General features: G+C 39.8%; 1 protein-coding gene across 7 annotated transcripts in view; it reads left to right on the forward strand.

Moving 5' to 3' along the window:
• COL19A1 (collagen type XIX alpha 1 chain) overlaps window positions 1–25,941 on the forward strand; it is a 368,607-nt gene that overhangs the window by 197,028 nt on the left and 145,638 nt on the right. For all 7 annotated transcript variants that reach the window (XM_089777104.1, XM_089777106.1, XM_089777105.1 and 4 more), the window contains one exon: window positions 24,798–24,851. In XM_089777104.1, the coding sequence (XP_089633230.1) occupies window positions 24,798–24,851 (54 nt within the window). The remainder of the gene's footprint in view (window positions 1–24,797; window positions 24,852–25,941) is intronic.

The raw sequence follows: 25,941 nt of genomic DNA on the forward strand, positions 1-25,941 counted from the left end.
TTCCAGAATGGAGGTCCTGCATGCAATGTTAATTCCTCTTCCTTCTTGCATATGGATTTTGATGCACTCTTTTAATTATTGTGACTCCTAATATTTTTAATGAGACACTATAAAATAATCATGATTAACCGAAACACCAATTGAAATGTATTACATATTTTGGATGTTTTTCTACATTTTAAAATATATTGATTTCTGTTCCAACACAGAATACAAAGTGTACAATTCCTATCTTATATTATTTTATAACAAATATTTGCATGTAAAATGATAAAAGAAGGTAGGGGCTGTTCTCCCTACTTGCCACACTTGCCAACCTTCCATCGCAGGCGGTAGGCAACCCTGGCTTTCGCCACAGTCATTGGAGAGGGCTGGGGTGCAGCTGTGTAAGTTCGGCACCCTCCTTCTCCCTCTCATGCTGCACCAGCCTGGCCCCCTTCCTCACTCCCAAACTCCCTGCCAGCTAGGGCCCCCTTCTCCCTCCACCAGCCAGAGCTCCCTTATTCCTCCCCCCATCTGACAACCAGGGCCCCCTTCTCTCCCCCCACTCCCTACCGTGGCCTAACCATAACTCCAGTAACTGGGCAGTGGCACACAGCAGGCCCAGCTCTAATCCCAGTGGCCAGGCTGTGGTGTGCACCAGACCCAGTTCCCGGGTGCCAGAAGGGGCTGGATCCGAGGTGTCCTGGCCCTGTTTTCCTGCCAGGATGTGCTGGACCCAACCCATGCGGTCAGGGCCGCAGGACCAGCTTTCCCTCTGGCCATTGGGAAGGGGAGGGGAGGGCTGGGGCCATAGGCAGTCCCAGTCCTCCACATGGTGCCTGGGAAGGGCCTGACTAGGGGTGGATGGGGCATGTTTCTATGAGAAGCAAAGTGACATGATGACATCATCTGTCATACAGGAAATACTTTTTTATAGATAAAGTAAAATAGTATTTTTCAGTTCACTTCATTCAAGTAGTATAATGTGATCTCTATATCATGAAAGCATGATTTACAAATGTAGATTTTTTTCCACATCGTTGCTCTCAAAAATACCAAAACAACGTAAAATTGTGGCACCTGACTCAGGTTATGAAAATTAACACGTGTTGGTCCACTCCGCTTTGGATCATTATCAAGTGGAAACCATCATCAGCATGGACATGTGTCCTCTGGAATTATGGTTGAAACATGAAAGCATTTACAAATTTTTAGCACATCTGGCATATAAATATCTTGCAATTCTGGTTACAGCAGTGCCATCCTAATGCCTTTCCCACTTCCAGGTGTCATTGAAAACAAGAAGGGGACAATATTTTCTCCTGCAAATTGTAATCAAACTTGTTTGTCTGCCTAACTGGCTGAACAAAAAGTAGGTCTAAGTGGACTTACAGGCTCTAAAATTTTACATTGTTTTGTTTTTGAATGTGGTTATTTTTGTACATAATTATACATTTGTAAGTCCAGCTTTCATGGAACAGTTTGCAGTCAAGTACTTTTGTTAGGTGAATTAAAAATACTATTTCTTTTGTTTTTACAGTGCAAATATTTGTAATCAAAGTAAATATAAGCAAGCACTGTACATTCTGGAATGTAATTGAAATCTATATATCTGAAAATGTAGAAAAACATCCATAATATTTAAATTTATAGTATTCTATTATTGATTAATAGCATATTAATAGTTAATGACAGTGTGATTAATTGTGCTTTTTTTAATCATGCCATTAACTGCAAATAGTTTTTTTAATACATGATTAATTGTGATTAATTTTTTATCACTTGATAGCTCCAGTTTAAAAAAATGCTCTAATCTGCAGAGGCTGAAAAACAAGAACACAGAGTATAGCGAGAAACTATAAACAACAATTATAAAATAGGCAGCAAAAGAAGGAGCACAAGGAGCAAATTTTAACAGACAAGGAGGAGATGATGAAATCGGATGGAAGCGCAAATAGAGATGTTGAAGTCCCTAATTGCACTTCAGGCAAATTACATGCATGCATACATGTCTTACCATGCCCTACTCAAAATCCTTGCACAAATTCCTTTCATTTTCCCAGCCTATCTCAGTACCTCATTTACTCCAACCCTTTTGACAACTTCCAAAATGATTGCTAGAGTTACATTGTTACACAGACACATACACAAAACCTCACAAATGTTATGCAGTACATAGCAGGCTGTTATGACTATGGGAATGTTTACCTTAGTTACGTATAACCTGCCACAAAGGCAACACCAGTGAGCATTTAATCTGCCAAAAGTATATTCTATGGTCATTCTGCATCTGTTCAGCCAATTCTTGAAGTGTCTTTTGCTGCTTTTCAGGTTTCCCATGTAAGGCTTCATGAGCTCTGTGAATAAGGCTTATATTGGGTCTCCCATGAGTACTATAGGTATTTCAGTATCCCTCAATGGAATCTTCTGGTCTGGAATGTAAGTCCCTTCTTACAGTTTTTTGTACAGACAAGTGTTCCTGAAGATGCATGCAGCATGCACTTTCCCCAACCACCCCACATGAATATCAGTCAAACAATACTGGTGATCTAAAAGCACCTACATTATCATAGAGAAGTATCCCCTTTTATTGAGGTACTCTCTTGCAAGATAGTCTGGGCCAAAACTGGGCTATGCATGCCATCTATTTCCCTACTGCAGTTAGGGAATCCCATTGCTGCAGAGCTATCTATAATTTCACACACATTTCCAAAAGTCACAGTCCTCCATATTGATTAGTTATAGAAATGTAACCGTGTTAGTCTGGTGTAGCTGAAACAAAAAACAGGACTATGTAGCACTTTAAAGACTAACAAGATGGTTTATTAGGTGATGAGCTTTCGTGGGCCAGACCCACTTCCTCAGATCAAATAGTGGAAGAAAATTGTCACAACCATATATACCAAAGGATACAATTAAAAAAATGAACACATATGAAAAGGACAAATCAAATTTCAGAACAGAAGGGAGATGGGGGGGGGGGGAGGTAAATGTCTGTGAGCTAATGATATTAGAGGTGATAATTGGGGAAGCTATCTTTGTAATGGGTAAGGTAATTAGAGTGTTCAAACCTAAGTGTAAAGTGTCGAATTTGAGTATGAATGACAGTTCAGAGGATTCTCTTTCAAGAGTATTCTTGAAAAGCTTTTGAAGCAGGATGCAGGTAATTAAGTCGTTGAGACAATGTCCTTTCTGGTTGAAATGGCAAGAAACTGTTTTTTCTTTGTGATCCTGTCTAATATCTGTTTTGTGGGCATTGATCCTTTGGCGAAGTGTCTGAGACGTTTGTCCAATGTACATAGCAGACGGACACTGATACCATTATTGGACCTAACCAAGTGAATTATAAGATCAAGAACACATATTCCTGTGCATCCAGAAATATAATTTATGCTATCATGTGCCAAAAGTGTCTTTATGCCTTTAGTACTGCTGCACAGATAGCTTAAAACGAAAATAAGCAAACGTATTCACTCATTTTGGCTGCCTAACTTGAGACCCCAGAGTTTTGAGTTCTATTTTGTTTTTGTTTTGTTACTTTAATATTTGTACAGCATTTTATATGTTCAAAGCACAACTTCCAGTGACATCAGTTGCAGTTGAGAGTGCTCAACTTTTCTACAAAACACAAGCCAGGTTAGATATAGTGGTTGCCAGTAAAAGCAGGAGGAGATGTTGTGTTAATTGGACCCACAAACAGGCTATAGAACTTCCCAAAAATAATTCCTCTTGGAACTCATCTTCTAGAAAAACATCCAATCTTGATTTAAGAATAACCAGTGAGATCTCAAAACTCAGTTTACCTGAACTATTAACAAATAACTGATGATTTTCTCAATATGCATATCATTTATTTATGTGCTGACTTCTATAGCTGACTCTGCCACTCTGTGCTGAGCATTATTTATCAAGAAGGCACTGAGGTAATGTCCCAGAAAATGTATGAGAATTATTGTGAATTACATACAGTAGAGTGAGAAACAAAATTGAGTTTGGCACATTTGGATTAATAAACTTGTTAGTTGGTATTGGCTCCTTTCACCATGCTTCAGTTAGGAGCTCACATCTTCTGGAAAGATAATTATTTGACGTTTGACATTGTTCCTCTTTGCTCTATATTATAGAAACCACATTTCTCATTTATGTAGGTCTGTTCTGAGCAGAATTGTGGGGCCTTCTCTTTTCTCTGGGGTTTTTTTCTTAGTAAACTTTTATATAGCATGTCTGTATAAGGGTTCTTCCTTGATAGTTATATTTAGCAAGACTCACAGCTTCTCCTATGCTCTTTGTTACCCGGCATAAATTTGGAGTAATTGCATTAATTTAAATGGAGTTATTCTGGATTTACAAATGTGTAGATAAAAGCAGACGTTAGCTCTTGGGTTTCAGTCTTTGATTTCAGTCAGTACAACAGTGCTCAAGCATTTGGCACAACACTGATTTTCTAATGTCTTCATTTTCAGTTCAACAAATTACTTTTTCTACTGACTTCTTTAAGTATATTTTGTTCCCTCACTTCTTGTGAAAGTGAAGATCTGAGACACGGCTGTAGAGGAGAGCCCCTTTAAGCACGAGCCTCAGCTAACCTCAGGCAGCAGCTACATTAAGTGACTGCTATCCTGATGCCCTGCCCGGAGTGCTTCTGGGGGGCTTTAAATGCAAGTTAGGCTCTGAGTGTGGACGTGCTATTTTGATATAGCTCTGTGGTATTTTGATGGGGATTTGTAGTGTGGACATATTGTTTTGAAATAGTTATTTTGGGAGTTATTTCAAAATAAAGCTGTAGTGTAGACATGCCCTCCCAGAATAAGAGAAAGTTAGGAACCAAATTGTGACTTTGAGTATTACAGTTTTGTTCTTTTTTTGCTTTTGGGTACTCACAACTACATGCAAGTACTTACTCCAAGCTCATAGTGGCTCCATAATTTATCCCAAAGAAAAAGTGACACAGTCAGTGTGCACTCAACTCTTAATGATCCTGGGTTGTATCCACATTAGAATATTATTCATTAATCAGTTTGGCAGAGGAAACAGTAACTACATAGGGCACATTTTCAGAATTAAGCAGACAGATGACAGGCCACTTGTAGATTCAAATTGGTTTAATTAATGAACTTTGATCAAAACGAGCCTTTTCCTTTTTTTGCTGTTGAATTAGAGGGATCATATCTCTAGTTATGCTGAATTCTGGCAGTTAATGTGAATGTACTATATGGTTAATAAATAATACTTTTCAAGTGGGTAGTAGGATTTTTTCCCCTGGCTAAAAGGTAGATTACCATTAACGTTATTCATTATTTGCTCCTTAGTCATGATTTCAAATTCTGGCCTTGGAAATAAGTGTTTATCTGAAGTCAGTGGGAGGTGGCTATTCATATAGTAAATCATACTGCAATTTAGTACTTTATTTGTACCACAAGGAAGTTTTTGACCCTTATGTATGTTCTTGAAATATGCAAACTCCAAACATTTGTGAAGAAAAGGATAGCTGAGGGCTCAGTAGTAACTCAGTACAGGAAAAGTAAACTTATTAACTACCATTATTGTCATATTTTGTGTAACATTTTATGAAAATGTGCTAGACTATGCACAGAAATGCAACAGGGAAAGTCTGTTCAAATGAGATCATAAATACAAAAAAGGGTGGAAGGAATTATGAGAGCGACAAGTAATATGTGATTCTGCAAGAAAGCATGCACACACATCAGGGCTGTGTCTACACTGGGCCACTTATCCCGGAAAATCAGCCGCTTTTCCGGAATAAGCTGTGAGCTGTCTACACTGGCCCTTGAATTTCTGGAAAAGCAACGACACTCTACTGTACAAAATCAGCCGCTATTCCGGAAAAACTATTCTGCTCCCGCTTGGGCATAAGTCCTTATTCCGGAACACTGTTCCGGAAAAGGGCCAGTGTAGACAGCCCAGTAGTCTTTTCCGGAAAAAAGCCCCAATCGCGAAAATGGCGATCGGGGCTCTTTTCCGGAAAAGCGTGTCTACATTGGCCACAGACGCTTTTCCGGAAAAAGGGCTTTTCCGGAAAAGCAGCCTGCCAATGTAGACGCTCCTTTTCCGGAAATACTGAAAACGGAATTGTATTCTGTTTTAAGCAGTTCCCGAAATTCATGCCAGTGTAGACACAGCCTAATGGTTTAATTAAATTATGTGGCTGTTTTTGTGAATTTTTAAATTCCCTTTTCATTGAGGATATAGGAGAAATGAAAGGAGTTTGAAGGATAAGAGTGAAATATGGGTGATGCAGATTTGGGGTAAATGTTCTTTGCATAGGACAAAATGTAGGGGGGAAAAGGATTGCATCACTGAAGGATCAGAATGGTTTGATAGGACCAATTCTAGAAGATGCTGAACATTTGGTTTCCATGAATATCAGTAGGAGTTTCAAATGGTGAGCATCTTTCATCATTTGAATTGAGAAAGGCAAATACTGTGGGGCCAACTTTCAGTTGTTTTATGAACTTGAGGCACAGACCATACTTGCTGAATAGCTCCTTTTGTTGTGCAAATCATCTGACTCAGCCCAGGTTTGTAAAATTGAGTATAATATCTTTTTTTATTTGGTGTTGTTTATCTGGTCCCAAGTTCAACTTGCTGATCTTAATCAGTATTTCCTATAATTATTTTTTCCTAAAAGAAGAATGAATTCCTGCTAGAATTAAAGTTAAAGACCTATAAGCCCAGTCTCTCAATCCATTTTCTCCTTCATTTCATAGTCTCTTTCTTCCATTTATTAATTAATTTATCTCCCTACTTATATCATACATGTAATTTATCATTTTCTTTCGAGGATGCACATCTGCACCCTTTCGTTTCCCTTTCTCTCTCTCTCTCATTCTTCTCCCCAACACCACACAATATCCTATTCCTCACATATATTGTAAGATGGGAGATGAGATATCTCTCATTATTTATACATATATTTAATACCCTTTCAGATGATAAAATTAACTAAAAAGTCCTGTGATACCATGGTGATTGGATCCGTAGAAACATATTGTAAAGAGATTAAACCAAAGTTGAGAAAAGCCTGTGGGAAAATAAGCAATATTCAATACCAATTGCTACTTTTCTTTGTCATCACCATAACTGAAAAACAGGATTTCTTTTTGGAAATCTCTTTACTTACCCGTGACTTATCTCATTTAATTTATTTTGGTTTAGAAAACTGTTCAGCTAAAATTGCATACTAAACTCCAGGGAAGCACGTTATCATTGATATAATGCAAATGATGTCAGCATATCATCTTCTCCCAAACTGTTTTTATGTTTATTGCTATTGGCAATCTTCACATCTTTATATGTTGATTCACATTCTTAACTTCTGTCATTTCTTTTCTAGAATTGTATTAAATGTCTGAAAGATGCTAATTGAATGCAATTATAAAAACATTCAATTCAACATGCTAAGGGAGGTGTGTCTTTTAGAAAACAGAACTTTATCACTTAAAAAAAGTTATTGAGCTTTAGGCCATGTTTACACTGAGAGATTGAATTTATTAAAGTAGATTCTTAGTACCAGTTTTTGTAAAGACAAAGGTGCATGTCCTCACTCTTTGCATTAATTCGACGTAGTTTGAATTAACACAGAGATCGGCAACCTTTTCAAACAAAAGAGCCAAACTACATCAAAATTCAGAGCAAATGGTCTACAAAGAGCCACTATAAGTATGCCCATTGGCATGACTGAAAATACACAATTTATTAATCACCATTTCAATTATCAATAATATTATCAGCACAAATGAAGCGTTCTCACTGACTTTATTTAATGGCACTTCTGCTACTGCTGGGGGTGCAGTTTGTGGAAGTGGGGGTGCAGGATTCAGGATTGGGGTACTTGAGGGGCTCAGGGCAGAGGGCTGAGGATTGTGGGAGGTTCAGGAGGCAGGGCAGGGGAGGAAGCAGAGTAAGTGGGGGAGCCCTGAGGCCAGATTACCTTACCTGGCTGGGGCTGGGATGCTGCACTCGGGCAGCCACTACAGCCGGGCTGTTGCAGCAGTCACGGGGCCACCAGGGCCAGGCCGCGGGGTCTGCCGCAGGAGCACAGAGTCTGGAATCAGATCGTGGAAGTCTGATGAGGGCTGGAGCCAAGCCACCACAACCAGATGGAGGTATCTGCTGCCATTAGCCCTTCACACTATCCCAGATGAGAGCGAGCACACATCGGGTAAAGCATGCCCTCAGCTGGCCCTTTAAACCAGCAGAGTGTCCCAGCTGACTCTTGCCACAGTGCAGCCAGTTCTTACCAGGGTGCATTGCCTTACTTTCACCTCTGGTTAAAGGAGAAATAGACAAAAAAGACTCTCTGGACTTGAGGAATTACAATTTTTAAAATTTTTGAATTAAATTTTCATTTTAATTCAAAAAGTTGCATGTATTTGGGGAATGACTGAAGAGCTATAAGTTGCTGATCCCTGAATTACCACATCCCCAGTAGGGTGTCTGCCATCAACTTTGAGAGAACTGCACTGTGGATAGGTATTTCATAGAGCCTGCACCCCTTTGCATTCAGGGTTATCCTCCTAGGGCACACTGGGACTAAAACTGTGCAATGGGTGGCTCTGAGTACATGTCGTCAGCAGCCCATAATGCACTTGTTTCCTCCCTCCCCATGCAATGACAGATAGTCTATTTGTGCCCTTTTTTCTCTTGTTAGTTATCTGTGCGGATGCCATAGCAGCTGTAGTGGTCAATTGTGGAAGAACTTTGTACGTGTTAGTTTAGGGCTGCATTCTTTCCCCTCCCCTCCGCTTTCCCTTTCCCCTATATCTGATGAGCCAGAAGCAAGTTTTTGGGAACATATGCCACTTAAGATAAGCATTGTTGCCAGTATAGCAAGAACAAGTATGAGATAAGGGTAAAGGACAAGAACGCATAAACAATTCTGTTTACCCTAACATACTGATCACGTACTTCTCAATGGTGTTGTAGGAGCTGGTGGATCACAAAGGCCATTTCACTAATATCAATGTGAGATGATGGGAAATGTGCCTGGCACATCTTTAGGAACTCCTGCCTATTCTTCAAGTTACAATCGGAAACGTTGAAATGTCAATTGTGATACTTGGAGACACAGCCTACCATTTGCTCCTGTGGCTCATGAGCCATACACGGGCAGCCTGGAGTGCAGCAAGGAGCAGTTCAACTACAGGCTGACCAAGTGCATAATGGTGATAGAATGTGCTTTTGAGCATTTAAAGAGAAGGTTCTGCAATCTTCTAACTAAGCTAAACCTCAGCGAAAGCAATGTTCCCATTGTTGTGGCAGCCTGCTTTGTGCTTCCTAATATTTGTGAGAGCAAGGTGGATATATCTGCCCAGGTGGAATGCCAAGGCACAGTGTGTAGCCAGGGATTCTGAGCAGCCAAACACCAGGGCAATAAGGAGAGGACAGTGAGAGGCAGCATTAATCAAAGATGCTTTCAAAGACAGTTTTATGAATGTCCAGATCTGAGAGTCATGCATGTTGTTCTCAATGAAGTGCCCCTCTGTTCAGTGTGCTTTCCTATAACTCCCCACCCTCTCATTACAAACAATGAAGAGATGGTAGTTCAGAAATCATGTGTTTTTGTTAAGGGATCATTGAGCAATGACAGAAAAGGAGTCCAGCACAGGATCTTATGGGGGGCAGGGAGGAGGGAAGTCTGCTCACATTTGTGAGAAAGACAGCCTTTTGCTTCTTGACATTCCTGAGGGTTGAGTGTGAGGCTGTCCTTGGCTCCCCACCACCACTGTGTTCTAGGGCACCAGGGAGAGGAAACTATGGGACTCCTTGAGGAGGGAACGTTTGGTGCGCAAGTGAGGCTATCTGTCCAGAAAGGAGCCCTGGAATGCTGCCGAGCAGTCCATCACATTTTGTATGGACAACAGCACTCTCCTCTGATTCTTCACTTCCCGTTCCCTGTACACTCTCCTTTCCTTATTGTCAAGGCTGCTCCCTACTCTGGCACTTTGAGTGTAGAGGGTGAGGGCTTGCAAGAGATCTCAAAAATATCTTGGCTCTATAGGCTTTTAGGTCACAGATTCCCTGACCTTGGGAGATATACTGCCTCTACCCAAGTGGAAAACTTTTTTTCTTGAACCCAGGAAGAAATCACTTGGGAACTTCTTCCAGAGGGGTACCCCAAGCTCTTTTACTACAAGAGAGCTTGTGGGGCGGGAGGGGGAACAAACTGTTATCTCTTTCAGTTTTAGGCATGCATACACAGACCTCCTATTACCTTTCAGGACACATGAATCAGATCATAGTCTTAAAAGAGGTGATTTTGTTAACAAAACAAAAAATATTCTGGATTGCTAGGTGTTATAGAGCAATTTAGGAAAAACAAAATAAAGCACTGAGAATTGCTTCCCTAGGATTCAGCTTTAAAGTTGCAATGTATGGGCGGGGGTGGGGGAGAATGCACATAGACTCAGCACAGAGGAGTTTAACGAAACAACAAAACAAAGAAAATAATCTGACCACATCTAAATAAAAACATTCCTTATGTACTCACATATCCATACTTCCAAGATCCAATACACTCAAGTTAGTGTGACTCAGCTAGAGGGTTGAGCAACAAAAAGGCTTTTAAAGAGACAGTGCAGCCAAACAAACTTGACTAGACGGGGGCACTTGTGAAAGCTGGTTGCTACCCCCTGACTTCCTTGTGAAAGCAGGAGTACAGAAATTGACTTTAACAGCCCTTTAAGTCAATGGAATGGGCTTGGTATTGTGGACTTATTGTTTAGAAGATCAACCTAATGAGGCTAAGTTTGACCAAAACTCCCAGTGTAGACCAGGCCTTAGTGAGGAAATTGTCATACTTTTATTACATTTTTGATAACTAATGATTTGAACATGATGAATTCAAATTTGAGTATTCAGAGGTTGCCATAGAGACTAAAACTTGAAGTAAAAAAGTAAAAATATGAAACATTACTAATCCCGAAGAAATTATGTTACTAATTGTGTAATGAAAAATGTCTCACAGAGCCATTTATTTTTGCTAACATGTAATTTAAGCATGTTTAATGTAGCTTTGTAAGAAAGCCTCTAGTGTGGACATATAGTAGACAATAATGCAAAGCAATAAACACAAAAGGGTGCATTTAGGGTATCAGGGAGAGGAAGCTATGGGACTCGGTGAGCATTTTTTGAATGTACAATTTTTTCATTTTTAAAATTTTATTCTAAAAACTCATAACATGCTTAATTGTGTTCCCCAAATTTAGCTTCCTTATCCCTTTTGAATACTTGTACACAATTTCAAAGATAATGACCTTGTAATAGGTTTCCTTGCTGAAAAAGCAGTATATTTACTTTCTTTGTCTTAGCATTTTTAATAGAGGGATATTTTCTAGAACAAATTACAACAATGAGTAATAAAAAAGTTCCTTGAACATTTTTTCAGCTCCTGCAGGCAGTTATTGCTTTCTGGTATGTATGTGTATATATATATATATTTTAAGTAGCCTACAATTTAGGGAGAGATTTCTCTTAGAAAAGAAATACCGGGTGACTTTCTCTACATTAAGATTTCCTAATGGGGTATCAGTTCAGATAATAATGAGGAAATACTGTTACTCAGGAGTCCCAGGGTGAGCTATGTATTTTATTCTGACCTGTGCTTTTTATAATAATTTTCCCATTCCTAACAGAGTTAAGTTCTACAGTTTTTATATATACATTTTTATTGTATATTTTATTGATGTCAGGTAGAAGCTGTGAGCTTCTAATTGGGGTTTGAAATCTTGAAGCCTCTGCTCATTGGTTGAACCTTAATCATGGGGAGGGGCTATCAGTCAGTCCAGGGCTTTATAAAGGAGTGAGTCAGCAGCCAGAGAGCTTGCGACCAGGCGCTGCTAACAGGGAGTTTGAAGAGGGAGTTGGGAAGGGGGTGAGAGACACTCACCATTCTTTACAATATTTTCATTACACTCCTCCCCATCAAAGAAGCATTTAATAACATCTGAGGAATCTCTCAGAAGGAACGCAGGTATGGATGGTGATAGTTCTGCTGTTGTTACCTGCACAGCATGTGCCATGTTTGTCTCTCCCAGAAGAAAGAAGGGATTTCATCTGCACTAAGTACAAGATGGTCGCTTTTTTGGAAGGAAAAATTAGAGGACTCGAGGCCCAACTATCGACCCTACGTTCCATCAGAGAGTATGAAGACTTCCTCAATAGAAGGCAGCGTTTAATCCTGCAGGCACAGCAGGCTGAAGAGCTGTGCAGGACAAGGAAGAGAACTGGCAGCATGTAACCTCTAGAAGAATAAGAAGGCCAACTCAGATATCTCCCATTCCTGTGGAGGTAAGTAACTATTTTCAGGCTCTCTCCACAGGCACTGCAGTGGAGAACACTTTGGCAGGGACCTCTCAGGGAAGAAATCAGAAGGGAACACCATCTACCAGAAAGCATAATGCATAGTCCTACGGATGAGGGTTCTAGGACCACCACCCCAAAAGAAGAAGACGGGTGGTGGTGGTTGGGGACTCCTTCCTAAGAGGGACTGGGTCATCCATCTGCCGTCCAGACTTGAAATCTCGAGAAGTGTGCTGCTTATCAGGAACGCGCATTCAGGATGTGACCAAAAGTGATTAAACCTTTGGATCGCTACCCCTTCCTGCTTCTCCATGTAGGAACTAACGATACAGCCAAGAATGACTTTGAGCAGGTCACAGCAGATTGTGTAGCTCTGGGAAGAAGGATCAAGGAATTTGAAGCGCAAGTGGTGTTCTCATCCATCCTCCCTGTTGAAGGAAAAGGTCCAAGTTGGGATCGTCAAATTGAGGAAGTAAATGCATCGTTGCACCAGAGAGAGGGATTTGGTTTCTATGACCATGGGACTCTGTTCTGGGCATGGGGATTGTTAGAAAGAGATGGAATCCACCTAACCAAGAGAGGAAGGAACATCTTCATGGGCAGGCTTGCAAACCTAGTGAGGAGGGCTTTAAACCAGATTAATTGGGGGATGGTGACCAAAGCCCTGAGGTAAGTGAGGAAGTCTGATACCAGGAAGAAACACAAGGAGGAACGAGCAACAAGGAAGGACCCCTGATTCTGATGGAGAAGGTAGGGCAATCACCTGGTTATCTAAAGTGTTTGTACACCAATGCGAGAAGCCTGGGAAACAAACAGGAAGAATTAGAAGCTCTGGTCCAGTCCAGTAACTATGATTTGATTGGAATAATGGAGACTTGGTGGGATGACTCGCATGACTGGAGCACTGTCATGGAAGGGTATAAACTGTTCAGGAAGAGCAGGAGGGGGTGAAAAGGAGGAGGAGTTGCATTTTATGTAAGAGAGCAGTATGATTGCTCGGAACTCCAGTATTTAGAGAGAGAAAAGCCTGTTGAGAGTCAATGGGTTAAGTTTAGAGGTGGAAGCAACAGGGGTGATGTTGTGGTTGGTGTCTGCTATAGACCACCGGATCAGGTGGATGAGTTAGACAAGGCTTTCTTCAGACAACTGAGAGAAGCTTCCAGATCGCAGGCCCTGGTTCTCATGGGGGACTTCAATCACCCTGACATCTGTTGGGAGTCGAAAGGTATGTCTACACTGCATTCCTCTTTTGAGAGAGGACTGCAAATGCAGATGATCGAAATTGCAAATGAAGTGCGGATTTGAATTTCCCACTGTCTTTCAAAATTACCCTTAAACCTCATTTTATAAGGAGTAAGGGTAATTTCGAAAAAAAGGTTTTCTTTCAAAATAACTGCATCTAGACAGCATTTCTTTTTTCAAAATAGGGTATTTCGAAATAGCGCCTGGACCCAATTTTGCAAATGAAGCTCAGGAAATTCAAGTCCCAATACAGCAGTACACAGACAATCCAGGAAGTTTTTGGAGAATGTTGGGGATAACTTCTTGGTACAAGTGCTGAGGGAACTGACCAGGGGCCATGTGCAGCTTCACCTGCTGCTCACAAACAGGGAGAAACTAGTAGGGGAAGTAGAGGTGGGTGACTGCCTTGGAATCAGTGATCGTGAGATGGTAGATTTCAAAATCTTGACCAAAGGAAGAAAGGAGAGTAGCAAGATACACATCCTGGACTTCAGAAAAGCAGACTTCAGCTCCCTCAGAGAACTGATGAACAGGATTCCCTGGGATGCTTGAATGAAGGGGAAAGGAATCTAGGAGAGCTGGCAGTATTTTAAAGAAGCCTTATTAAAGACACAGGAAGAAACCATCCCGATGCGCAGCAAGAGAAGCAAATATGGTAGGTGACCAGATTGGCTTACCGGGGACATCCTGGGTGAGCTTAAACACAAAAAGGAAGCTTACAAGGAGTGAAAACTTGGACAGGTGACTAGGGAGGAGTATAAATATATTGCTCAAGAATGCAGGGGAATTATCAGGAAGATGAAAGCACAGTTGGAATTGTAGTTAGCAAAGGATGTAAAGGATAACAAGAAAGGTTTCTACAGGCATGTTAGTAATAAGAGAGTGATCAGAGAGGGTGTGGAGCCCCTACTGGATGAGAGAGGTAACTAGTGACAGACGATATGGGAAAAACTAAAGTACAAACTGAAATGGATCTCTTGAGTCACCAAGTTGAGTCCCTTACTATTGCAGAAACCTACATTTAAAATTCCTTGAATAAACTTCTCAAGCTATATCTTAAAACTAAATAGGTTTCTTGCTCCTACTCCTCTTGTTGGAAAGCTGTTCCAGAGCCTTACACCTCTCATTATTAGAAACTTAATTTCTAGCTGAAATTTCCTCAGAGCCAAGTTGTACTCATTTTTTCTCATGTCAGCTTTTTCCTTTACTTTAAATAGCTGTTCTTCATTCATGATGTTGACCTCCTCTCATCCCATGTACTTATAGAGAGCAATCATATTCGTCTGAATCTTGGTATTGCTGATTGTTGCGTTCATCTCCCCATTGAATTGGTTTGGGCTTTTAGCCAAAGTTGTTCTCTTGGTCATGGAATTTCAGTATTCTGGCCATATAATAAACTGTTCTTAAAGGATTATCAGGCTATGGCTAGACTGCAAAGAAAAGTTGGAAAAATATATGCAAATTGCAAATCACAATTTGTGCATCTTTTTCCGCTTTTTTTTTAGAAGAAGCTTTTCCAAAATTTGGTCCATCTTCATGGGGTGAAATTTTGGAAAAACCTCCTCTTTCATAACATTCCTTTTTCCTTGTACAATGAGGAATACAAGGATGCCAAAAGAATGCATCCACTTTATTGGAAACTAATACCTCCGGTACCCCGGAAAAGCTCTGCAGTGTAAACATAGCCTCAATTTTTATTTACATTGTTCTTCCCAGACAGTTTTGCTCATAATTTCCCTTAGTTTTGGGAAATGTGCTTACTTGAAACACTAACTACATGTGTATATCTGACATAATTTATTTTCTCATCTGGTGAATAAATGTCATATTTAACCAATTGTAATATCAGTTTTACACAGCAAGGGATGTAATAACTGTCATGGGTTAGCTTCTGGCACAATACAAAATCAGTGCTAATTGTGCAGCAGTTAGAAAAGCTAGGAGTCATTAGGAAAGGGATAGATAATATTATAGAAAATATGATAATGTCACAATATAAATCTGTGGTGTTCCCACCTTTTGAGTACTACATGGAATTCTGCATGTCCTATCTAAAAAACTGTGAATTCAAATTGGAAAAGGTACAAAGAAGAGCAATGATTAGTGGCATGAAATAGCTTCAATTAGTGGGATGGAATTGCTTCCATTCAAAGAGATATTAAAAAGACTGGTAATGTGCATTTTAGAAAAGAGATGACTAAGGGGGATATGATGGAGATCTGAAAACATTAATGGTATGGAGTACATGAATAGGGAAATGTTATTAACCTCTTCAATTAACCTATGAACAAGGGGTCACCCAATGATATTAATAAGCATCATGTTTAACACAAACCAAAGAACGTACTAATTCACAAAACATAGTCAATATGTGAAACGCATTGCCATGCAATGGGAAGGCAAAAGGTATAATTGGGTTCATAGATAACAAGTTCATAGAGAGTAGTCCATCAATGGGTATTAGGCAAGATGGTCAGGGATGCAATCACATGCTTTGGGTGTCCTTAAACCCCCAATTGCTGGAAGCATAAGGCACTAGCCAATGTCAAAGAAAGGCTACTGAGCTAGATGGACCACAGTATGGCCATACTGGTCTGGCCGTTCTTATCCTTTTATATGCTGAATTTGTCCTTCTGAGCAATTTCTTTCTAAAAATGGTTTAGTCATAGAGATTTTTTTTCTGAGGAGTCTTACAGGCCAGCCAGTTGACATATTGCTCATTAATCATACATATTAGTTAGAGTAGTTGAGGCTTTAAAACCCAACAGCCTACTCTCCAGAGGGACTAGTTCTTGTTTTCAAAATGTGATGACATATGCTTCAGACATTGCTAATTAGACCTTTCTCTTGAAAATTCATTCTGACATGTTTTAAGAACATTTTTCCCCTCATACTTTAGCATGGGATCATTACATTATTAATTCCCTTTCATAATCCTTATAGGATTTCCTGCATAATGCTACTTGTTTATATCTTAAAATATTTAATAATCGTGTAATATATTCTAGGCACCAGTGTTACTTGTATGTATTCTGAAGAATTCTGTTCTTAAAGTTGAATAGATTACATTATTTTATGATGCAGTAGAGAACTAAAGTACAAATTAATGTTCTTTTAGTATATATTAGCATTGTAGTAGTGCCTAGAGGCCCCAGTCAAAATTTGAGCCCAGTCTTGCTGAGCACTATACAAATGAATGGAAAAACATGCACAGTCTCTGCTCTGAAGAGTTTATATTGTGATTTAAGATAAACCTCTTCAGTTTTGACAAGCTAGAGAAATGAGCTCAAGAATAAGAGTAATAAGTTCCCAGGGGTACATATTCTAGCTGTGCACACAAGTTGAGAATTCTGAAGCATATATATTTTTGGTTGGTTTTTTTTATGGCTTTTTTTTTTTTTTTTTTTTTTTGCCTGTGACCTATCAATCGCTATATGATTGGTTGATCTGTTGGTGACAAAGAGTCTTCAGTGGTAGAAGAAGTGAAATACAAATTATTTCAGGGAAGGTGTTTCATGAGTAAAGGGAGGTAGGGTATGTCTATACTTGCACCCTAGTTCGAGCTAGGTTTGCAAATGTAGGCAACCGAAATTGCGATCACCCCCTACCGGTTGGGGGGGGGGTGTCTGCGGACCCCTCTGCCTCGTGACCGGGTCTGTAGTTCCAGCCCTTAGTCTAGTTTTCTGCTTTTTGGGTGAGATCACCCCCCTTTCTACGTGACAGCCGGGGGGGGGGGAGATCAGTGAACTCTGGTTCGTGTCCGGCCTTCGTAACCGGTTAAGGGTAATCGGGGTTCCACCGGGGAGGGGGGGTATTTGGGAATGTGGGAGGGGGACCCGGTCCCGCCCCCTCTCCGGGTCCCAGCCCAGGTCCCTAAGTGCAGAGGCTCGCATTAGCCCCTGCACGGCAGACTGGGGACGTGTTCCTCCCACAATTTATCTGCCCACGGGAGGCAGAAGGCTTCCGCCCTGGGCTGCTTCCTCCCTTCCTCCAGCCCCCTGAGATGTTCTGCCGCCTAGCCTGTCTTACCGTGCTTCTATAGGTCGGGTCCGGGGTTGGTCCACAGGGAACCCAGGGGTCAGCCAGCTCCCGCTTTTCTTGTCCCGGCCGGGCCGTCCTCTTCGTGGCCGCCGTAGTTCGTCCTGGTCGTCGCCTGATCCGGGCCTGGCTGCTCGCCAGCTGTGGGGGCTGTCCTGGGACCCCCGGGAGCGGGGGTGGGCCACCGGCCGGACTCGGGTGCGTCCCCGGTCCGTCCTGGGAACCGGGCCGCCTCCTCCTCCCTGGTGGAAGGCCTCCCCCTTCCTCCGAGCCAGCGGGCCGTTTTAAAATGGCCCGCCGGACCTAACGAAGGCCGGAGGCCCCATCCCTCTGGTGAAGCAGCTGGTGCGCCGGCGGTGTCCCGGCAGATGCTTGCTGCCATGGCCCCTCCCCCTGCTCCCTCAGAGAGGGGGCCACCCTCCTCCCTCTGGCACAGGCGCGGCGGCGGGCTCCAGCTGCGCCGCTCACCGTGGCTGCATCTGCAGCGCTGGGGCGTCTTGCCCGCAGGCCCGCGGGTCTCCCAGCCGGCTTGGCTCTTTGGAGTGCAGGCCGTCAGCAGCCTATCACACTAGGTAGTAAAAGAAATGAACAAATACAAGCTAAACATAATGGGAATTAACAAAACAAGATAGTTACAGTCAGGTAAGGTACAAGTTTCATCAGGGGAAATAGTGCTCTGCTCTGGCCATGAAGAGGAAAATGCACCACATACAGAGGGGGTTTCACTTTTGCTGTCACCAGACACACATAAAGCTCTTAGGGTATGGCTACACTAGCCACCCTAGTTCGAACTAGGGTAGCTAATGTAGTCATTCAAACTTGCAAATGAAGCCCAAGATTTAAATATCCCAGGCTTCATTTGCATGTTCCTAGGCGCCGCCATTTTTAAATGCTCGGTAGCTCGAACTACCTGCCTGCGGCTACACGCGGCACGAGCTAGGTAGTTCGAATTAACACTCGAACCTGCAATGAGGAGTAATGGTTGTTCGAATTAAGAGTGTTAATTTGAACTACCTAGCCCGTGCCGTGTGTAGCCGCAGGCAGGTAGTTCGAGTTACCGGGCATTTAAAAATGGCGGTGCCCAGGAACATGCAAACGAAGCCCGGGATATTTAAATCCCGGGCTTCATTTGCAAGTTCAAATGACTACATTAGCCACCCTCGTTCGAACTAGGATGGCTGGTGTAGCCATACCCTTATAGCATGGGAATCTGCAGGGCCAAGAAGTATCCTTGCAACATTTAGGACCATAAACAGGAAAATTAGTATGCACATCATTCAGTGTTATGCACTGACAAATGATAAAGAGGAATCAATAAAAGAAGAATTTTATAACAGACTACAGAATGTGCTTGATAAGACAAAACCAAGAGATGTCATCATAGTCATAGGCAATTTTAATGCCAAAGTAGGAGATGACAACACAGGATATGAAGAGACCATGGGGAAGCATGGGCTAGGTGTTATGAATGAAAATGGAGAAATGTTTGCTAACTTTTGTGCAGTTAACTAACCTATCATAGGAGAAAGTGTTTTTCCACATAAGAACATCTATTAAGCAACATGGATATCCCCCAATCATCAAACACAGAATTAGCTCGACCACTTCTGCATTAATTGACAATTTAGATAATCCTTACAGGATGTTAAAGTATACAGAAGAGTTGATGTGGCCTCAGATCACCATCTACTGCTGGCCAAATTGAAGCTAAAATTATGAAAGAACAGGACAATACAAAACTATAGACCATGTTATAATGTAGGATTTTTAAAAGACCAGGTAAAGAAAGAAATGTTCTGTATCATGCTTAGCAATAAATATCAAGTACTGGAACATCTAGATAAAAAGTTAACCATTGATAGCCAGTGTCAACAAATAAAAGATGCCTGGACTAGTATATATGAAGAAGTCTTAGGCAAAAAGCAGCGTCAGCACAGAGAGTGGATATCAGGGGGAACGAAGAGAGGAGAGAGAAGAAAGTATTCTTATATAATATTAAAACCAGAGCTGCCAAAATTATAGCCCAAGAGAACTATGCAAATGCAAACTAAAGGGTTAAGAAGAGCATTAGAGCAGATAAGAAAAATTATACTGACAACTTGGCAAAAGAAGCCAAGTTGAGGAAGCAGCAGTTATAGGAAATATGAAAGATCTGTATGATTCAACCAAGGAACTCTCCAGAAAATATTTACAAAATAACTGACCCATCAAGGATAAAATGGGGAGAAAGATTACAAACATAGAAAACCAGATGGAAAGATGGGTAGAACATATTAGTGAACTTATAAACAGACCAGTTCCAGAAGATCCCCCAGAAATCCAGCCAGTTGAAGAAGAACTCTTGGTCAATTGTAGCAAGCCAAGTAAAGAAGAGATAAAGGAAGCAATTCAATTTCTAAGAACTGGGGAAGCTACGGGTCCTGATGGAATACCAGCAGAAGCTATAAAGGTGGACATAGATAAATCAACAGAAATATTCCATAGCTTTATTGGTAACATTTGGGAAAAGGAAGAATTACCGAGAGACTGGAGAGAAGGATATTTAGTAAAATTGCCAAAGAAAGGTGACTTACAAGAATGTATGAATTATAGAGGAAACATGCTTTTGTCAGTGCCAGGCAAAGTATTAAACAAGGTAATTCTAGAAGGACTCAAGAAAACTATAGATTCCAAGCTAAGAGATGAATAAACAGGCTTTTGTCAAAATAGATCTTGTATAGATCAGATAGCCACATTGTGCATAATTATTGAACAATGTTTACAATTAAATGTTTCTTTGTATATCAACTTTGTGGACTATGAAAAAGGGTTTGACAGCTTGGATAGGGAAATGTTTTGGAAATTATTACAGCAGTATGGGATCCCTCAGAAGCTCATAAATCTCATAAAAAAGACCTATGAAGATATGGGTCTTGCATGAGGGTCAACTTACAGAAACCTTCAGAATAAAGTCTGATGTTCTGAAAGGTTGTCTGCTGTCTCCCTTCCTCTTTCTTTTGGCTGTTGATTGGATCATGAGAGAAACAACAGCTAATGAGAGGAATGGAATTCAGTGGACCCTGTTTAAACAGTTAGACCTTGATTTTGCAGATGACCTAGCTCTTCTGTCACATCATCAACTTCAAATGCAAAATGAAACAGTAAAGCTGGAGAAGATTTCACAGCAGATGGGACTGAAGATCCACAAGGAGAAGACCAAGATCATGAAAGTGAATGCAGCAAATAACAGTAGCCCAATTGTCTTGAGAGGAATGACACTGGAGAAAGTTGATACCTTCACCTATTTAGGTAGTATTGTAAATAAATTGGGAAATACTGACGAAGTTATTAAGACCAGAATACAGAAGGCAAGAGGTTCTTTTATTATTTTGAAGAACATATGGAATTCAAGAGAGATCAAGCTACAGACCAAAATAAGGATCTTCAGCTCAAATGTAAAATCAGTACTTCTATATGGCTCAGAATCATTGCAAACAACAAGGACAAACATCAAAAGGTTGCAAACTTTTATTAATAAATGTTTGCGTAAGATCATTGGTCTGAAGTGGTCTGACAAGGTTACGAACATTAGTTTATGGGAAAGAGCAGGGCAATGCCCAGTAGAGCAAGAGATGTTGAGAAGATGGCGATGGATTGGCCATACGCTGATGAAGTCACCGACTAGCATTACCAGACAATCCCCATCCTGGAACCCACAGAAAAAAAGGGGAAGAGGAAAGCCAAAGAATAGTTTGAGAAGAGACCTGGATGTGAATGTGAGGAAAACGGGCAAAAGCTGGAGAGAATTAGAAAAGGTGGCACAAGACAGAGAGGTTTGGAAAGAAATTGTTGATGGCCTGTGCTCCCATAGGAACTAAGGGCAAAGCAGCAGCAGAAGAATAAAGTATTTTTTTAATTTATCATTTGAGCAGTTCCATAATCCAGATATTTACACGCTCATGAGCCCAACAACTTGGTGAAAATGTGAATTTCACTCTAAATGTAACATTTCCTAGATAATGATGGGTATATGGAGTGCTGTGCTAAGTAAATGTCTAAGACCTAAACTTTTTATTATGAGCCTCCAGTTTGATTTAAAATTGTCCCATTTTTTAAGGTATATGTTCACTTTTATTAATTTTGTAAAGAAAACTCATTTTTTAAAATCGGTTATAAAAGGAAATAGAAGAATACCTGGAAACAACCACTTAACACACATAAACCTTGCATTCCTGGAATATTTCACCTCATATTATTTTAACCTCCTTTTGGCCCTATAACCTTGAGTATAACACAGTTTTTCTTGTAGCCATATGGATTGTATACACATGACATAAACCATTGTCTGCTACATTAATTGTAGAATATAGAGTAGGAGAAAGTATACTGTGTATTTCAGTAAATAATGAATGGCAAAGCAAAAACAGAACCAAAAAAGCTATTTGTCTTCCTGATTTTTTTTTCATGTAATTGATTTTAAAAGGCTTATCACCCTGTCTCATTTTAATTTTGCAATATCCATCATGAATTATATTTCGTGTCATGTTAAAAAAAAGACAAATTTAGCTCCCAGAATATTCTGTTTTTGCTATGTAATTAACACTCCATTCATGGTTGTGTATGCCAGTCAAAATCCTGTCTTCATTCCTTTAACACTTCCTTGATACTCAATGCACCCTAAAAATACTACAAAACAGGGCTATTTTATATTTAAGCCATCATATTTCTGTCTAAATTCTTTGGCGACACATCTGACTACTTACTTTGGGTATGTCTACACATCAAAGTTAATTCGAAATAACAGCCCGGGGTGGGGATCCCTTTAAGCGCAAGCCTCAGATAGCCTCAGGCAGCAGCCACACAAATAAACTCCTGACCTGATGTCCTGCTGGACCTGGTTCCTGCCAGCCTTCAATGCAATTCAGTGTCTACTCGGTGTGGATGCGCTATTTCGAAATAGCAAAACACTATTTCGAAATGCACTTTGTGTTATTTCAAAATAAGCTATTTCGAATTAACTATTTTGAAATAAGATATTTTGAAATAACTCTGTAGTGTAGACATACCCTATCTCACATTAGACTATATTTATAGTTGTAAAGGATATAATCCCAAACAAAACCATGGCTCTCTACAACGCTAAACCGTCAGAAAGTATGGAACCAGGTTTGAACCTAGTCCCTAACATCAATCTGTAAAGGGTTCAAAGAAAGCTTCTAGGTCTAAACACTTTTGAAATTTTAAAAAAGTTGAAGGTCTGAAAACAAATCCAAATGATGCTGTCATGAATTTAAATAATCGATTCAATTCTGTGATAATCTAGCAATGGCAATTTGTGACAATCATTTGGTATCTATAAGAATTTTCATTTTGAAAATTTTTGGACATAGTTTTTGGAACATCGTTTCTATGTTGTTCCTGTAAAAAACACGTTTATATTTACACACAAACAATGGAATGCACAAATAAAATATTTTCTGGCTAAATCAGGTTCTTGCAAATAAATCAGATGTATTTGTAAATTGTCAACTTGTACCTTTCTGAGTGTATGGTTACCCGCTATCCAGCAGTAGAAGTGGGCTTTTGGCCACAAATATGTATTTATTTTGCCATAGTGACTTGACAGTAGTTGTCAGTAGTTTTTGTGCCTAAAAATGCTATACATTAAATTTTACAATCAAGATTCAAGCTTGTAAATTTTCATTTTTTGGCCTGTTGGTCAAAAACAGAATTACTGCATTTGTTTACTCAGGGCTTGCCCTATGTCTATTCAAATCAGAGGAAATATGCCTGTTCACTTGGATCAGGCTTTAAGTAGGTATTTGCATGATTGGCATTTACAAATACAAATGCATATTTTATACAGAGGTAGTAACTGCATAAATAGGAAATATTTTTGAAAATCAAATGCTCTCACTCCTTGCCCTCCAGAAATCAACATAGCCGTTATAAGACATAGGGACACACTTCCTTTAAAAAAAAGTCTAACTGGCTGGTCAAGTTCTTCCTCAATATCTCCTATGTGTAGCTATTGATGTTGAGTCATCGTTTGGCTAAATTATTGCAGGTGTATTTACAGAATGTAAGAAAAGACAATGGTGCCCTCAGTTTTTGAACTCCTGTGAATTAAATAATCTTAAGTCTTTATATGCCTTTGTAACCTTGCTGAAGTCACTAAAGGGTGAATGTATATCAGAAAACAGCAGATGGGTCTTTGTGTTTTGATTAACAAGTAAGCAATAATTAGAACATATCATAGACGAATTGAGTTTTATATGAAATAATAGGAATAATATTGAGCTTAGCTAGTATCTATATCAAAAAGAAAGAAATCATGGTTAAGTTTCAGTATTATGGATAAATGTTATTGAAATTCAATGACAACATTCTTAGCTTGTTAGTAACATAGGACTATGAGGGGAAAAACAAGGAATGAAACCTCAAAATATTGCTAATTAATTTTTTCCAGTCTGACTTAAATCAACAAAGGTTTTCCTCTCAATCAGCGATAAAGAAACCTTTGATTATAAGCTGTGTAATTGGGTGTTAGCATGATAATTGAAGACTATAAATTATGAAATGGTACCAGGAAATGTATAACTGCTGAAGGATTTTAATCTATTCTCTTCCAGTCTTGGATTCCTGTATAACTGCTTAGCTTGTAACCTCTTGAAATCGAGGTTTTGCTGTTTGTAAATCTGAGTAGGTGACAAATGACTTAAGTATTGGAGATCAATAAGACACACATATTTCAGTTCAGTAGTGACACAGTTGAAAACCAGGTTTGAGAAATAGGGTGCTGGGCATATGTTAAGTGGTTTACATTCAACCTGTACAATTATTATATGGTTTATAGTGACAGCTGTGTTATAGTTTTACATCACCGACCATCGAATGATCAAATACAATGTAATTTATTTGGACATTGTCAGCATGCTCGGTTTTTTATATGTTACTGCCCTATCAGTATGCTTTCACTCTTGAAACCTACTGGGGAAAATGTGACTGTAAAAATTACAATGTTTGCCAGAGTTGTTAAGAACTTTTCTAAGGTAATAAGTTCTTATCAATGCTGCAGTAAGTGATGCAAAGTGTTTCTGCTTTGGATAGCTTTTGTTTTTTTCTTAATAAATAATACAAACAATCTTGATTTTACACAGATTGTTTTATTCCAAATCAATCCTCAGATGTAATATTCATGAATGTCTGGTTTTTGTTTTTGTTTTTGTTTCCAGGGAAGGCGAGGTAAACCAGGACTCCCCGGTAAACCAGGATCACCAGGACCTCCGGTGAGTAACCAGCATGGTTACTGAAATGAGGATTTCCCACTTTCAAGAATTGCTGTACACTTTTTTGTAGCAGCTTACCTGAGGATAACTTTAAATGAACACAATGTATCTTTGTTCTCTCTGCAATAGGAGACAGTTACAATTCCCAACCTTTTGATAGAACAAGGGTAAAGAATTGGATCCCAAATAAGAGAGGCTACAAAGCTCAGTATAATAGGGAAAATGCAAGCTCCCACAGTGCTGTATAACAATTCAGCAAGGGGCAGACTATATATGCTAATTGTGGATATTGTGCATTCATTCAGTTTACCAAATGTGTGATGCTGTATTTAAGATCAGATAATTTCTGTCTCAGGGGGGTAATTTGAAAGACGAAGGACTGTGTGATGAGCTTGCCAACTGAATGGTGTAGAGGATTATACCCAATAGTGAAATGAGCACTCAACTGTAGATCAAATGAGTTTACTGAAGAATTAAAAAGATTAAGAAATGCAAAACTATATGAAAGGATTAATAACATGTAGCACTAAGTGTTTTAGCTGAGATCTAAGAGTTTTGGTTTTATTAGAGGTACATGATTTAGAGTTTGAGCTCATGTATGAGTTTGGCTTGCTTCAGGTCTTCTCTGAGCAGTAACAAATGTGATCTTTGAGAGAAAAAGACTTGATGAGAATTGTGACATTATATCCCATTTGCCATATTGTAAAAATGCTGGTTGATCATTAGTAATATTCCCTATTTCAAACCATATTTTTAACAGTTTTCAGCTTTCCCTGGAATAGGTGATATCCAGCACTCCCTCTTTCAGAAACGCTCTTTCTACACATGATGTTGCTGGATACAGTGAAGAGCAGCTGTGAAGGATAGGTAAACTAGAATAGATGGCCCTGTACTCATCTAAGAAGATACAAAAGTTTGCACATTCTATCACTGCCAATTTCTTTAATTTTTTCTAACGTATTTTCAGAAAGAAAAATAGATGGCAGGGATCATTCATTGTGTATAAAAATAAGTAAATATTAATGAATCTTCATATAGCCATAGTACACTTGGATTCCTATGTACTTGTACAGATTGTGGTTCCTTGTGA

The sequence above is a fragment of the Pelodiscus sinensis genome, chromosome 3, assembly GCF_052426305.1.
Source record: "Pelodiscus sinensis isolate ZL-2025 chromosome 3, ASM5242630v1, whole genome shotgun sequence".
Taxonomy (NCBI): domain Eukaryota; kingdom Metazoa; phylum Chordata; order Testudines; family Trionychidae; genus Pelodiscus; species Pelodiscus sinensis.